Genomic DNA, 17,800 nt, shown 5'->3' on the forward strand with positions numbered 1-17,800 from the left:
TATAATATATTATATTATACATCAATATAGTTACTGATCAAGACCGAATTGATTATGGAACGGAACAGACCACGGTTTTTCATTCAGAACCACTCAGGGATATGATGGATGTCGTTAAATCATATTTTATTAAAAAACAATATGTACTTTTCCCACCTTTCTTGTTTAAATATTTATAATTTGACATTATGTTTCTTAAAGATGATCAGAAACCAAGCACCTTTACTTTTATTAATATTGTATAGCTGTGGCGTGTTTTTTGTAATTATTATTTTATTCATTATACTCATTATTGATTTAGGTACTCTAAAGTTTTATTTATTTAGTGTTTTTACATGTGAATTCTTATTTATATGCGATTTTAATAAAGGGCGTCACGATTGACATATTATCCGGCTTGAACGGGCATTGTTTTTTAAACGAGTTATATTAATGTTATCGTCTTGGCAGCCTATAAAATGTGACATTTGTTACACCTGCTGTCGTGAATTGTTCAACAATGATCTTTGTATTATTGTACGGAGTATGTATTAAATGCGCATACGCTAGTGTTGTTTATAATTAGTAGGTAATATACTTACTTAGCACATATCTAGGTAGTGTAGCGATAAGCCCTCGATTCGCATGATTATACGACTGATTTACAGTAGAACTTGTCATGACTTGTTTTATTGCAATCTGCGGAGGTAACATTTGTATTTTGTCATTATCATTATCATCAACCCATTAACGTCCCCACTGCTGGGGCACGGGCCTTCCCTATGGATGGATAGGGAGATCGGGCCTTAAACCACCACGCGGGCCCAGTGCGGATTGATGGTTATTAATGACTCCTAATGCAGGCGGAACCAACGGCTTAACGTGCCTTCCGAAGCACGGAGGAGCTCGAGATGAAAACTTTTTTTTGTGGTTACCCATCCTATGACCGGCCTTTGCGAAAGTTGCTTAACTTCAACAATCGCAGACCGAGCGCGTTTACCGCTGCGCCACCGAGCTCCTCATTTGTATTTTGTATTTATTTTTTTTTAGTTGTCATTATACTTTTACTTATGTCAGCCGCTCGTTTCGTTCTCCCAAATTTTCCCTATTTTATTGCAATCTAACTGTCAACGTACTCGTAAAGCAACAAGTTTACATTTGTCATCTCGTGTCAAATTGCGTACGTAACTTTTATTGCTGACAGGCGTCCTGTTACCCTACCTAACCCTATTGCTCCACTTTTTAAGTGTAATAGAAATCTAACAATACAATACAGTGTAAAATCCTTTATTGCACAATTACATGCCACGAGGCACAAAGGCTATTACCGAAATCTGTAACACCATCTGGAAGACCGGAAGATGGCCAAAAGACTGGACAGAATCGGTGTTTATACCATTGCATAAAAAAGGCTCTTCAAAAGACTGTGGGAATTATAGAACTATAGCGTTAATATCGCATGCGAGTAAGATCCTCCTCCATGTAATTAATCGACGTCTTAACTACTTTTTAAACCGACAGATACCCGAAGAGCAGGCAGGTTTCGTCAGGGGCAAAGGGACGCGGGAACAAATACTGAACGTTCGCCAAGTCATCGAGAAGAGCAGGGAATTCAATAGCCCTGTGGTCCTTTGCTTTATTGACTATACAAAAGCCTTTGACTGCGTGCAATGGGATAAACTGTGGAGTGTGCTACTTGAAATGGGAGCTCCTGAACACCTCGTTGCCTTAATACAGAGTCTGTACACGGGGAACCGTTCTTTCATAAGAATAGGCACCGAATGCTCTAATATGTTCCAGACGAAGAAAGGAGTGAGACAAGGCTGCATTTTGTCTCCTGCACTTTTTAACATATATGGAGAATACATTATTCGGAAAACTATAGAAAACTGGGAAAAGGGTTTCCCCATAGGGGGGAAGAGGCTATCGAATCTCCGGTATGCCGACGACACCGTTCTCTTGGCAACGTCCATTGAAGAGATGAGTGAGCTATTTCAAAGACTCGAGCTGGAGAGTGGCAACATTGGTCTCGAGGTGAACAGAAGAAAAACAAAGGTGATGATAGTGGATCGAGCCGAAAAGCTAACAAATATCACCTGCAACATTCCTGGTATTAGCATCGTCGACCGCTACGTTTACCTGGGCTCCCAAATTTGCAATGATGGCAGCTGTATCCCAGAGATAAAAAGGCGCATCGGGATGGCAAAGGATGCTATGACCCGTTTAAACAACGTATGGAAGAAACGAGGAATCGGTATCAAAACCAAGATGAGATTGATACGAGCCCTGGTATTCCCTATCTTCTTGTACGGAGTAGAAACGTGGACAATCCTGGCCCGAGAAAGACAAAGGATTGATGCACTGGAGATGTGGTGTTGGAGGCGAATGCTAAGAATACCTTGGACTGCGAAGCGCACTAATGCATCGATCATGACCCAGCTCCAAATAAAAACTCGTCTATCCACTATATGCCAACAACGCATCCTTTCTTATTTCGGCCACACGATGCGCAGAGGTGATGACAGTTTGGAGAAGCTGATTGTGGTTGGGAACACTGAAGGCAAAAGATCGCGTGGTCGTTCACCGACTAGATGGACTGACCAAGTGAAAGACGCGTCGTCATCCAAGTTCTACACAATAGTAAGGGAAGCGCTGGACAGGAACCGGTGGAGGCAGATCATACGCTCCAGGTGCAACCCTGATGCTGACCACGATCCTCAGATATGAGGGACCGACCAAGAGAGAGAGACAATTACATAAAAAGAAAACTGTAATCTGTTGCGAAGATAGTCGATAATCCTTCTTTGAGCAGTCATACAAACAGTTTTATTAGATGAGGGTACACCTTTCAGTCAATTATAGTTTAAAAGATTCCGTTTATATGGAATACTTAGGTCATCATGTTCTTGCCTTATCCCACTCTAGGTGGAGTCGGTACAACATGTATTCCTCTTCCATTCATTTCTGTCAGTTGTCATCTCAGTACTCGCTAAGGAATGCAATCCCGACTCGCGATCGCAAATTCGAGATCCCGCGGGATTGGAAATATCACAATTTTCGGGAACTCGTCTAGTTCACAAAAAAACTTAGGATGGCTGAGAACAATGAAAACTGCTTGTTTGTGACAGTGAGGTTAATTAAAACAAAATATTTTTTGAAAGAACACAAAAACTTTATTCTTCAATATTACTAACTAAATGATTACGTTTTCTTTGGAAATCAGCCTAATCAAAACAAAAAGTATAACTCAAGGAGATTCGCCCAATCCCGTCAATCTCTAATGGGATCTCGTCATATTAAGCATCGGGATTGATCCCGAAAAATCAGACGAGATCTTGTGAGACACGTTACCTTATCACACACATATCACACACATATCCTTCATTACACAATCCATCATCACTTTCTTGGTTCGTCCAATACCCGTATATCTTATAGCTGGAATACTCAGGTACTTATCATAAAAACTGATTCATTTAGGATAATAAAAATATTTTCTAAATACTAAATCATGGAGAACTTGTGTGACTCTTCTCAATCTGTTCGAGATTTCTGGCGCGTGTTGATTCCCTATCGTGTCTGTTTGCTCCCTATTGCCTCGCATCGCAGTTCTGGAGTAATGGTTTGTTAAATACTTACATCCCATTGATTTTTAAGCATAAAAGACGAGTAACATAAACGTCTTTTTAATTTTAATGCTGTTCCATTTTTTGTGTCAGCATCAGTAGCGAGCCAGCATCAAATCCTCCCGCGTGCAGGTGGCAGGGCAAGAAGGACAAGACATGAGGTGTTTCATGTTTTGAGGAACCGTTCCACATTCACACTGCTTATTGGAATTTATTGTGAATGAATAAATAATAAGTACCTAGTTACCAAAATTCTAATGGTAACTTGTCTGTGTATTTCTACTAGGCTACAGTTTTGAAATCTTGACCAGCCATAAAATAAATTATAAACTATTTGTTTTCTCGTTTGCTCGAGTAGTGATGTAAAAAGTTTACAGTGGAAATTAGGCGTTTTTGTTTGAGATTATTCTGGCATCTGGTTGTTCTTAGCGCAAAGGTTGTCCGTTGCTGTGCCGCTAGGAAAAAAAGTTAACTTATTAGACTGATTTACCCAATGTGAAAACTTTCCCTCGTGGTGTAGGTAATCTTCTCGGATGATGTAATGGACAGTTTCCGGGCCCAGTACAGTGCGGGTGTGAAAAAATATTAGTTGTACCTATCTAATAACAAACCAATAAATGCCTTAAAAGCCTGTATTTGGAACTAACATTACAATTTTATATAGCTTTACTTGTTGAAATGAGGTAAATAAAACAACCATGCAATCGATCGACGCATATCGAGCATTGTATAGTTACACATTTTTTCATGACTTTGCATCATGTTCCTCACACACAACTTTCTCCTATACTTTTCTAAAAAAAGAGAAAAGTATAAAATGCATTTTTTAATCTTTTATTTTTCACTTCATAAATATTCATTGCAAAACACGTTGGTGTTTCATCATCCGTGATGAGAGAGTATGTAACGGATTTCACTATAAAGCTAACGTTATGTGCCCAAGTAGCAATCAGTGGACTCATTGTTACTCTTCAAGATAATGTAGTCTATCGTAATTGTCGATTACCAATTATCTTGTATGCAAAATTAGTTTATAATTATGAATGTTCCTAGTATTGGTATTCGCTCGTGGCACGCTTGTACCTACCTAGGAGATTTTTTTCATCGAATAAAGAGAAAATCTTCGATCGTTTATTGCATCGATGGTTATGCTTGGCTCGCTGTTTTTAGGGTCCCGTATCTGTGATATGTTATTTACTGTCACTTGAAAATAAAAAAAATCATGTTTTGATTAATTTTCTTCAGTATTATTTCGAAGAAAGGCAGGGAAGTGGTTGAAAACCGAAAATTGAACATTTGACATATTTATACCATAGGGTAAAATTGTACCTGGTAGAAGCCGCCTAGATCCGCTTTTAAACTATATTGTAAGTAAGTATACTGCCCTTTCTAGGATACAAACCATCAAATGATTCAAATTCAATAGCGTATTTTGCTAAAGTATTATATTCTATTCTTCCGGCTTACTCGGGTCAACATTATATCCATAACCATTAATTTGTAGTTTGTTATGCGGTATTTCTTTTTTCAACTACAGCCTATTCAGGCGGAACCCTCGAGTACAGATCTCAACACACGTTGTTCGATTTCTAAGCAGGTAACCGTTTAAGGAATGAGCGAGCATGCCTTGTATGAACAACTAATGTTGATCATGCATGCCATCCGGTAATTTGCTACTTTTTTGCATTTTTATACATTAATTTGCTAATATAAGTAGATAGCGTTGTGTTCTTGTGGGAGTGAAATGAATTAAAAACAAATATAATTAAAAAGAAAATCTGACTAAGTATCGACATCTTGTGTGTTCTACAGAAGTGATTGGATAATTTTATGGAAGCGTATGATGTTTGCAGCAATATTGTAGCCGCATCTTCATTTTCTATATTTTTTCTACTTATCTGTACACTTCTTTATTTATTTTAAAAATGTAGATATAAATACGTTTTTACCTACTCCTGTTCTTACGTAACGTTGTGTGCAAATTTTTATGTTCCTTATTTGTGAAATAAAATAATATTTGAATAGTTTTTTTTTTGTAGCTAAGTATGTCTAATTCTTATACCTAATATTTCTTTTGATTTATTTTTTAAATTGCAAAGATGCCTTTTACAATACAAATCTCATTGTTAAAGTATGCCTCTAGAAATCCAGCCATTATATAAAAAACGAACGCACATATTATGGAAATACCAACGACAGTATTGGAAGTAAATAACGTGTTATTTGTTGATGGAGACATAATGGCGAGGGTCTGACCAACTGCATTGTGCAGCTACAATTTCATGCAGTTTTAATACCTAAACTACCAACGGAAGGACACATCATCCTAATAAACTATGTAAAAAGCCTTTATCTAAAATCATGATAAGCGAGTAATTACAAACACCGGTCCACGAGGAAATGTTTTTAGAATGTAAAAAAAAATGCACCGCCATTAAAACAACCTACTATAGCCATTATGGCATTTGGCAAAAAAACTGTGTGTTGTTAAAAATTATACTAAGAACGCAGTGTGGAAGGTAGTACTAAGTGCTTCTTATGCTCAACGTAAAATAAGCCTTAAAACGTTCCCGTTAAACTCTAAATTGGGCTAAACGAATATGGCATTAGAATGACCTAAAATTGACTTCGAAAACCACGTAGGAAAACCGTATTAACAGTAAATTCTCTGTAATATCTACCATAATAATTTGTATGCTAGAGTGAGAGAATGGATTGTGGGCCGCTGTCTGATGCTATGAGGAAAGAAGACAACTATAGTTTGATGTGGGACTTTCTAGCAGTGCTACCAGTAGCCAATCCGGAGGCGGTTATGGGCGGATCGAGCGGTGGCCATGAGGACCGTGGAAGCTCTGGGACGAAAATAGGTTGAAATTCCTTTTTTACCAGATTTATTCCTATAGAAAGGAGTGAAGTCAACAATATGCATATTAATTTTAATTACTTATTAAACACGTATTCACAGAATACGTTACTAAACAGGAAGTTAATGTCATTATCATATTATTAGGATGCGATATAAATATTATACCAACGCTCATACTACATACCTACTTATACTTATATATTATAATACTTAATTTATTTTTAAAGTTCTAGCTCTAGATACCTTCGTCTTAAACCTATATATAATCATTTTCGTAACATTATTTTCGCAAATGCTTGATAACAAAGGTTAAATCTTTTTTATTTAAAAATATTTTTAAGTCAGTGTTATAATAAAGTTATCGTAAAAATAAGCCTCAAGTTTAGCAAAAGAGGTACGTGTACCATACACATTCTTACTTACACTAAATACAAATACTTTATTAAACTTATTTTTGACTATTTTCGTAGTTAGTCTCTAGCGTTGTATACTTAAAGTATTATAAATATTAATCAAAGTGTACATAATCTGTAAAGAAACTTTAACTCCTACTATGTGCAGAGATTTCGCCATTGATTACGCATTTCGACATAATGGGTACCTCTCGGATGCAAAGGTAGAGACAGGGCTAAGAAATGATGGAACGATAACCTAGATGCCTTTGAGAAAGACCGAAGTGTGATCAAGATTGGCCTGTCTTAGGGTGGTATTAATAAACTAATCCCAGCTTGGAGACAGCCCTCAAGATCAGTTCTTATATAAAACAGAGACTTGAGCATGATCTTGAGGGCAGTCTCAGCTGAGATTAATTTATTAATACCACCTCTAATTTCTTATTATATTCTCTTGTATATCCTCCTTCGGAACTGGCCAAACTGGACAAACTCCTGTTCCCCGCTGCTGGCAGTGGGACACTTTAAGATAAAAAAAAAATATTCAACCCATTGAGATACTTACGTTAAATCTTCTCAAGTAGCTTGAGAAGTATTAGTTATCCGGCTAATAAATAAGTACCTTTTTATTTCGTATACAGTTCAGATAAATCAAACTATATAAAAGTTGTACTGAGTAAGAAATGCAAGGCATTAAAAAATCAAGAATTGGATCGCAGATAAAGATGTATAACAAATTAAAAAAACGTTCTCCTCCGTTTCCCCGACTGCAGTAGGGGGTTAATTTCCCACTTCCTTTGGGCATACAAACGTGAGAATATAGGCAGGTAATATGAATGAAAAGTTAAGGTCGCATAAGAACGCGGTTCTAGTAAATAAAGAGCTAAAGTTCACAATAGCAGTTATTATAAAATGTTTGATTGGCATAAGCACGCGGGCGGGCGCTACACTGGCAGAACTTTTTTCCAAGATGGTTTTCGTAAATCTTATAGCTTTCAAAAGTATGATGTTGTATTAATTTACCTTCTGAACTATTGTATGTAAAATAAGTAATTTCTGGATTTTATCACAGTATAATCGTGTTTCCCTTCTAAATTTTTACAAATCTGAAATATCATTATATTAGAAACATGTTACCTTAACACTTTTCCATGCAGTAGGAATTCCTTACTGTTCATTAATACATATACTTTGCGATTTATCGTAATTATTTTTTAATAAGTGTATAAATTATTAAATTATTATAACGGTTGTAGCGCGCAGACAACACCGACCCGACTTAAGCCATTTCTTATTTACCTGCGCACGCAATATAATAATATTGCAATTACAGAACTGTAAACTGTTTTATGTGGAGAGTATATAAAAAGACAGATAATTAGAAACACTAGGTACACTAATCGACGTACGGGCCTATTTCATAAAACTTTACAGTTGTAAAATACAACGAGAATTCGATGTGTTTTGTAGAATGTATAATTAGAAATATTTTGTAGCTCAATATTAGTTACACAAGGAACACTAAATTGTCGTTGTGATCTACAATTGTAAATATTGCATTTTGTTAACCCAGAGTGCTTCATTCACTTGTCTTTTTATTGCTTGCTAACAGTAAAAAAGAAAAAATAAAAACAGGAGATAAAATTTGACAGCCAATAAAAAAATAAACCATTTTGTTTTAAGTTTACGCGGTTATTATCATAATTAAAACACATAATCCCCATTTAAACGCGGTAAGAACCCGTTATTATGTGTTTTAATAAACCATTTATTTGAACTTGAACTTTGCTTGGCTCTCATATACTTTAACATTGTTTATAAGTCATAAAAGACCACGTTTTAATTTACGTTTTTTTTTAAACATAAACATAACATAAACAGCCTATATACGTCCCACTGCTGGGCACAGGCCTCCCCTCAATCAACCGGAGGGGGTATGGAGCATACTCCACCACGCTGCTCCAATGCTTTTTTTTAATTTCACAGTATTTCTTTGTAAGTAAATGTAGTACAGTATAGACAACGCTAGTACATTTTCTTCTTTCCTTTTACTTGTAGATCGGTTAAAGTTCCCTCCGGTTTGTTATAGTCGGGCTGTACGAGTAAGCTGATAGGTATGTTTTTGAATTTTATAATTTTGAGTAGACACAGTGTGTACTTAATAATACATAAACGACCAGGAAGTCTTTCAACTGTTTTGAATATAAAATAGTATTGGAATGTTCCATCCGCTTTTAGTAAGAACCTACAGGAATTTAAAAAAATATATAATGCTGTTCGGCGTTGCTGGTCACCCTTATGGAATTTGTGTAAAGGATATCTTCCAATTCTGATATATATCAATGCGCTCTTCATTATACTTTATAAGTATTCTTAACATTACCCCGTTTTCACAGGGTCCGCTTACCTTACCCGAAGAATTGACAAGTCTAATTTTTTACAGAAGCGATTGCCTGTCTGATCTTCCAACTCGCGAAAGGAAAACCAGCCCAATACAGGTTAGGCGTTTCTCGGGAATGTGGGTTTCCTCACGATGTTTTCTTTCACTGCTGAGCACGTGATAATAATTTATGATACAAACATGAAGTCGAAAACAAGTCAATCATTAGTTTAGGCATATACTGGATTTGAACCTGCGACCTTAAAGTGAGAGGCAAGCTTTCTACCAACTGAGCTGCCACGGCTCCTATTATACTATTGTGAGCTGGAAAACATCCCGTTTCGCAACGTTCAAAATTCCTAATAAGTACTTACAGCATAACCTGTCACTATGATTAGAATAATAGTACTTATTCAGTGTTTTGACATTATTATAGCGTGGCAAAGATTAGCGATGTTAACATCTTATTTGTTCAAATTGTAATTGGCATTACGCTGCATTTATATCGAACCAGGGTGCAAATTAGAATTTGAGTGTACTATAAGAGTATTATGAGTATTTATTCCCATAACAATATTACAAGAATTGTGTTCGAGAACTTCGAAATACTGAAATAGAATGGTAAAAAATAAGTTTAACAAGCAATCAAAAAATAAATGAACTTAACATAATAAAAATTTAAAAGAATATAAGATAAAAATGCCACTGAATAAGTAGTCATAAGTAATTTTACAATTTTAGGTCACAATATTACCATCAAACGTGAAAGGAAAACAAAAGTAAAATAAAAAGAATACCGTATAACATTGCAAGGGAGTCGTTAATCACGTTTTAGTCTACCACAATCTCTATCACCAATAAAATAATGAACTGAATAATAACATAACAACAAGACTGTACGCATACCCGGGGCATTCAGAATTGGCTTGGTTCTTAACGTTTATTGTACCTACAGTGTTCTTAATAAAAGCACAGTATTACCGAATTAATAAATAAATTAGAAAGAGATTTTTGCGTATTACAAAAATACATTAAAAGTATTTCGGAGGAAATCCCAAAGCTGAATCTGTAACAAACTAGAACCGTTATTAGTTACCAAGATCTCTCTATGCAGAATTTTCTTTTGAAGTCATTTTTTTGTTTGCCTTTTGTTCTCGTGGAGCTAAAGTCGAAAGAGTTCAGCGAGCCTCAGCTCTCATACACAGTAGAACCGGACACAGGCAGGCTACAATATAGAAGCCCAAGTAGTCCGGCAGCTCCCTCCTACACGGACTTGAATCTTATCAAGCAGATCAGTCTACACAGTGCAAGCTCACTCCCTCAGTACAAGTTTAGTAAATGTTTGTTTCCTGCTAGTGGTTGCCTGGAAGAAAGTTAAGAAAGTGTATTTGATTTGATTAATCTAAAACAAGGTGGGCAGTGCCAAAAGTAGTCAAAAGATAACTCGTAACAACTAAGATAACATTTAATTAGTCCTAAGATGATGATAGATAATTATAATTAATTTAAGATGACAAGTGAACAGTACATCACCCCTTTGTCAGTAGTGTTACTTTTTTGAAAAGTCGTAATAGAACATTGTTTTCAGTGCGTACATAAACTATCAAATAGGTGTGTTACGTGGTGCCTTTTTGCCCAACGATTTTATATGCAAATTTTCGGTTACTTTAAACAACATTACCCAAAATGTTTTGATTGTCAACCGCCTATGATTGTCAATTCACCTAAACTAATTGTCATCTGTTCATTTCTCAACTCTATTGACTGGCAGACAATCAGTACGCATGTTTTTGTGACACTTGTTTGACATTTGGCGTTTATATGAACACGCAATAAAACGATTAGCAACAATGATGAGTGAAAATGTATTCATGATTATGAATTTTAATACTTCTTAGGTGTCAAAAGTAGCTGTTTGTGTTATCGTTTGATTGTTAAGCCGCGAAAGATAGGCAAGAGTTGTCACTAAAAATATTAACTACGAGTACACAATGCGCAGATGGACGAAAATGAAAAGTCAGGTTAACTTCAATACGACATCGGTTAGATAATTATAAGGTTATTATGCTGATAACAGAAGCGCGCGCGCAAAGCGAGCGAATCGAGCGACGCGCGGCTGCAGCTGACGAATACCAGATCCGAATTCTACCTTGTTAACCGTGATTTCCATTATCAACACCAATAATCATCATCATCAATAAACCAATAATTTGCATAATGAAAATGTGTTTGATGGAATGACGAGTATTTATGATTATGGCAAGTGAATTATTTGGGAAATTAAATTATGCCAAAAAATGTTTGCGTACTTATTAAAAATTTGGCAAATATTTTACTACGAAAAGCTATAGAGCCATGTTATGTATATAACTCAATGCATTATAATAATTATTATATACTGTATACCACCATACGACTATTACTATAAAGCGATCGTAGTTAAGATTATTATAATTGTTGCGACCCGGTTAAAATAACTCTGACACGGTATAATTATCTATAAACTACTAAGTATTACACACGGTGAATAATATGTATTACTGTACCTACTCGTACTGTGTTATGTTATTCCATGTTATACTTAAGTATGTATAGAATTAAGTAAAGTATTTTTTGTAGCAGATATTTTGTAAACGTAAGAGATGTTATTCGAATAAGCATAGAATTTTTTGATATAGTATAAAGGAGTATGTTACACATTTTGTATATGGACTTTCTTCCTACGTGTCAACAAGTTTTGTAATTATGAGAGGAAATAATGTACGTAGTATTTTGATGCTTCGTTTTGGAGTTAAATCATAATGTTTTTTTAAACACCCGTAATTATAAATTTTATTTTTCTTTTATGGAATTATATATTTATAATTCCGTATTCGTTAAACATTGTAGGGGAGGCTTATGAAAGTTACTATCAAAACTACTTGTTTGAGTTGCTATCCCAGAAGGCACATTACGGCTTTTGAAAAAGTTTGTGGAGTTGCACCATGGGTCTAAAAATGGCTCACAGTCCAGTTGGGTTCAGTCAGTTGGGTCGGAGCAGTCGCACACCCTCCCCATAAGAGGGAAAATTAAAAATAATTTCAATTCCATATTTAATTACATGTTCTGTAGACCAACAATAAAATTATCATTAAATAAATACAATTAAAATCGCGAATTCTCCTTATCATGAACTTATGGCCTACTTTTGTGCGACATTGTCCATAACTTATCCACTTTATTTTATAAAAAAAACAATCAATAATGTTATTTAAACACTGATATTCAAAAGTTTCTCATTGATAAAAAAGTAAAATAAAATAAATTGTCGTATTCGATAAACGCCATCTGTAACATTAACTGTGTACTTTACTAACAATACGTTAGCGGCGTCGGCACGTCAGTTGGAATCATAAAATTTAGATGTCGCTGCTGTGAATTTCTGATGAGCGCCATCTCTTAGAATTTCATGTAAACTAAATAGTGCACGTAGTCGAATGTAAAGCACAATGGGTGCACTTTCTTTCTAATATTACGTAGAAAAATATTAAATTCGAGTACTATGCCTTATAATACAGCGGGTATTATTATAAGGTTTTTAATATTGAATATCAAATACATTTAGCATTACGCCTGTATCCTCGAAGAGGTAGGCAGAGGTGTATGCTATGTTTAAGTCCCATATACCTACGTATAGGTAAAAGGGGGCGCGATCCTTTTGCCAATGCTTAATATTAATGTTCAATTAAATTTTTTTAAACTCGTATTTTGTTATGATATTGATGTTGCAGTACCAAATTCGTTATAGTTAGTTAAATTGTCAGTATTTTCTTCTAAAAATGCCAATATTTAAATACAGGCTGTTAGTGACATCGTAACGAATACTGACGGGGATGATTCAGACCATGATTCTGAGTTGATATCAAGAGGAATTTCCTGTCGGAAAATTCATGAAAATTATAGTTTTTTTTTTTATTATTATTTTAGTTCCATATTTTGCGACAGAAAATTCCACTTGACATTAACCCAGAATCACCCTTAAAGTTTTCGTTACGATGTCACTAACACCCTGTAAGTATATTATAATTTTCCGAAGAAGTACCTTACGCGTATGCTAAACTATGTCGTCGATCAGGTAGGTCGCTGTGTATATTATGGCGGATGGTTTGTAATAAAAGTGTTTATATTTTTGATAATTTTATTATTTGTGTTTAAAACTACCCGACATTCACATGACTATCTATAGTCTGTAAGTACTTACAAAATAATGGAACCTAAAAAGGGCCTGACGCCTGAACCTGCGGAATATTGCTCGTAGAGCTAAACCTTTGTAAACGATGCAAATTTCGCGCAGTATTCGGGTAACGGAGATAAAAACTAAAAGCTCAAATGGGGGCGGCGAGGCAGCACTGTTGAGTATTCCTAAATTTTGCCAGTTCTCCATACTGTCCAGCTAAAATTCGTGATAAATTGTTATAAAATGTGGAGCAACGTGGAATGTATCCAGTCTTAAGGATGAGTTACGAAAAAGAAAAACCATCAGTTGGAAAAAGGCTAGTTTTCTTCTTTCCGATCTTTAGGGAATAAATATATAACACTATGATTTTGCAGTTAAGCGCAGCGCAAAGGGATATAGTGTAAACAAAAAACCAAAACAATATGTTTGTTTACTCAAATAGTATCAAAATATAAGAACATTTTATCCTCCTTAATTTCTCATACTTAACGTGCACGTGTATTACAAGTGTTTGCCTCAAAAAAAATTACATGAAAGCGAATATTTTCTAATTATGTTGTTTTGTATAAGTTATGTTACTTGTTACATTTTTTTTATTATACATTGTTATAACAGAGTTTCAAAGAACATTATCTAATACGGTATCGAGGGAGGCTTTTCTGTGCGAGTCTTTTCATTAGCAAGCAATACACATATCTCAAAAGTATTATGTGATTAGTATCCTCGTCGTAAGATTTTCCTGCTGCGCTTTCAAATGGGTAGATACAAAGTTTTCATATTGATCATAAGACGACGTATGTAATGTAACGTTTATTGAATTCGCACGAATTTTTGTACTGGCGCATATTTAGAGCTGTAAAAAAATGATAAAAATTAAAAAAGTTTGAAGACTCCTTCAAACAAGGAAAAACAAAGATCAGATGCAATTATTTATTAAGGCAGTACTTACTGTTATGTCGTAGGTATTATCTACTTACAACCCTCTACTTCCTAGCTCACAAAATAATTACATTCAGGTACAACAAAAGAGCATCGACGAAGATTCTTTTTTTTTCTTTGTTTATCAAATGTTTTCTACGAATAACAGATAAAAAGAAAAATTAAGAGCGAAGTGGACTCGTGCAGCGATGGTTCCATGCCCAGTAAACTGACGACATTCTCTACTTAGCCGGATATAAGTGGTGAGCGTTCAATGTTTTTACTCATTCTTCTTCTGTCGTGTAGTTTTTTGTTGATTGATCTTATCAACCCTGGTGTCAGGGTTACTTTTGAACTGCGAAAGACTATAAACTAAATAATAATTCAGACTAACTGCTTGACGTGACTTTCGAAGCACGGAATTGTCTTAACTTTCAGATAAGCTTTTCAGTCTGGAATATCCTAACAAAATGTGACAGTAGACAGAAGGAGGCAATAAGGAAGAAAATGCTCGACCTCACCGACGGTGGTGTAAACTTGATTAGTGGTAACACTATCTACACCACTTAAGTATGGCAAAAAGATTTGCCGATGCTCTTTCATTTATTCTAAGGCATATTAGCTCTCTATCAACTTGCAAGTACCTACTAATTATGTCTCAAACCCTTTGTAAGTCTACAATTACTCGCCATAAAGGCCTTTTACACTTTGCTACTTTTTGCAGCTACTGTCGCGATGCAAGCGCAAAACGGCAGCGTTTACGCGCACACGCATACCTACTAAAAACTGCAATACTATCACGATAAAAAACATACAGTATACATAACATAAACAGCCTATATACGTCCCACTGCTGGGCACAGGCCTCCCCTCAATCAACCGGGGGGTATGGAACATACTTCACCACGCTGCTCCAATGCGGGTTGGTGGAGGTGTTTTTACGGCTAATAGCCGGGACCAACGGCTTAACGATCTGGATGTCCGGGTTCGATTCCCGTTGGGGACATTGTCGAAATCACATTCTGAGACTGTCCTTTGTTTGGTAAGGACTTTTCAGGCTTGATACACCTGATTGTCCGAAAAAGTAAGATGATTCCTTGCTTCGGAGGGCACGATAAGCCGTTGGTCCCGGCTATTAGCCGTAAAAACACCTCCACCTACCCGCAGTGGAGCAGCGTGGTGGAGTATGCTCCATACCTCCTCCGGTTGACTGAGGGGAGGCCTGTGCCCAGCAGTGGGACGTATATAGGCTGTTTATGTTTTATGTATGTATGTTACTATAACACCGCGTCTGCATTACTACTCGTGCGCGCCTGCATCGATGCAAACGCGATACTTGTACATCATCGATGCTGTATAACGACTGAATCGATATAAATAGCAGTTATAGCGATACTGTTGGATTCGCAAACAAGAATAAAAATAAATTTGTTGCCAGTAACAATTGCAAAAAGTAGTAGTGTATGAGGCTCAAAAATATACGTCAGAGAATAATGCGTTGGCGAGCCTTTACATTTGTTTGTCTAGCTTATAAGCACATAGGTACTAACTAATAATGTCCAATTAAAATCAAAGTTGGCAATCTCGTGTTTGCGAATTGGTAAAAGTACATTTATTTTAAATATCGAACTTTGCTGTACGCATTTTTTTTCTTTGCAAATGCGATAATTGCAATAAAATAAAATATTATAACGCTATTCCGTATTTCCGGACAGTTTTGTCATTTGAAGCCTGTTGCGTAGCAGCTGGATTTATTAAGGTATATCATATAACAATATTAGAGAATAACAGATTGCCGACTTGGACCTTAAAATACTTCCAATAATCTATCTACTTAAATGCGAGCGCATCTACATGCTATTGCGGTTAATTGGACGTGCAGTTTAAAAGATTCTCACACAAGTATAAAATGCTTGGGCTTCTTTTTGTTGTAACATTTTAAATAATGCCACGCGATCTCGTAAGGCACAAACTCTTTTTGAGGTAGACAACTGTCTATTCGACTCATCACATAATCTTGATCTGTAATAAAATACAAATTATTTATCTGTTTTATTTTTGCAGATACAACTCAATATATAAATATCAACCCACAAGTTTTTGTAAAAAATATTATCTATTCCTTAACTGGGTGTAAAGAAAAACTTATAGATAATTATATCTGAACCAATTCGGTTAATAGCGTTGCTTGACACTTAGAAAACCCGATTAAGGGATCAGGTATTTTGTCACTAAAGCATAGAATAAAGAGTAAAACCACCCAAAGAAAGGACACACACAATAAGAACGATATATTTTGTGTATGAAGTGTCCGGGCTGTGACAAAATTGTATGCGTGACCTGTCACGAAGTGGCGCAGTATCTTAGGACTTTAAAACTAAACTATCTGTGGCTGCAAAGTGTCTTCTGATAACTTGGAGACCTGTCCTTCTCGAAAAGAACTATCTATGTGAATTCTTTATTTATTTCTGTCTGTCTGAATTTTACGATATTTTAACCATCAGCTCCCTAGCGCTACTGCGGTTTTCAAGGGGTCCAATCACCTAACCTGCACATTTGACAGGAGAAACAATCTTCCAACCAAATCAGCCGATTAATAATTAATATTAATTTATAAATTTTGTATAGTGTACAAATTATGTAATTAATTACCTTTATCAGGCACGGTATCAAGTGCCTCGTCAATTCTGAACACTCCCTCAGGTGACATGATCCCGGCTCGGACAAGAACGCAAAGGGCCCATTTTTTCAGAGGAATATCATTTACCTAAAGCAAAAAAATATTATTGGAAGGTAGAAAAACAGGCAAATCAAAAATGAACAGCCTGGCTTCTTCAGGAATTACTAAATTGCCTGTTTTAAAGAAATCGAGTAAAATCTTTTGTTTCTAAAATCTAAAATCAAACCAATTGGTTGCAAAGTACGAGAAAATACTTATTTAAACGATTAAATAAATTGTTTTTTTTTGTGTCTAAATAAGTTTTGAAATTTATATTTTCTTTTTCTTTTTTGCAATTCGTTATTGATGAATTATCTTTAAAATTTGCTTAGCATAGTAATTAAGTAATGGTTATTTAAATATATTTAAATATATTTAAATATAAATAATCATAATATTGGCCATTTTGTATGTAACTTACTTTCCAATTTCCTGCTTTTAACATGATCACCAGTTCCGGGTCCGCTTTTGTTTCGTCAATGCACTGAAGTTTATACTTTTTTATCAATTCATCCGATTCATCTGGGACACACTGTAAAATTAAACACTTAGATTTAGTATGCAGTTTTTGAAAATTGGAAATATTTTTTTAAAGTTATATGAAGCACCTGAGCGAACGATATTAATAAACATAAGTCTATGGCGGGCACTACGTGATTTCTCATTGCTGGTAATCTCATGACTGCTTGCTTCAACAACACTAG

General features: G+C 35.5%; 1 protein-coding gene across 1 annotated transcript; it reads right to left on the reverse strand.

Annotated features, from left to right (window-relative positions):
• Nucleotides 1–15,637: 15,637 nt before the first annotated feature.
• Nucleotides 15,638–17,800, reverse strand: LOC126380594 (uncharacterized). Its single transcript, XM_050030123.1, has 4 exons — nt 17,705–17,800; nt 17,518–17,628; nt 17,030–17,144; nt 15,638–16,399 (listed from the first exon to the last, which is right to left on the reverse strand). The coding sequence occupies exons 1-4, from the start codon at nt 17,774–17,776 to the stop codon at nt 16,272–16,274; spliced, it is 426 nt and encodes a 141-aa protein (XP_049886080.1). The 5' UTR covers nt 17,777–17,800; the 3' UTR covers nt 15,638–16,271.

This window comes from Pectinophora gossypiella, chromosome Z (assembly GCF_024362695.1).
Source record: "Pectinophora gossypiella chromosome Z, ilPecGoss1.1, whole genome shotgun sequence".
Lineage (NCBI taxonomy): Eukaryota > Metazoa > Arthropoda > Insecta > Lepidoptera > Gelechiidae > Pectinophora > Pectinophora gossypiella.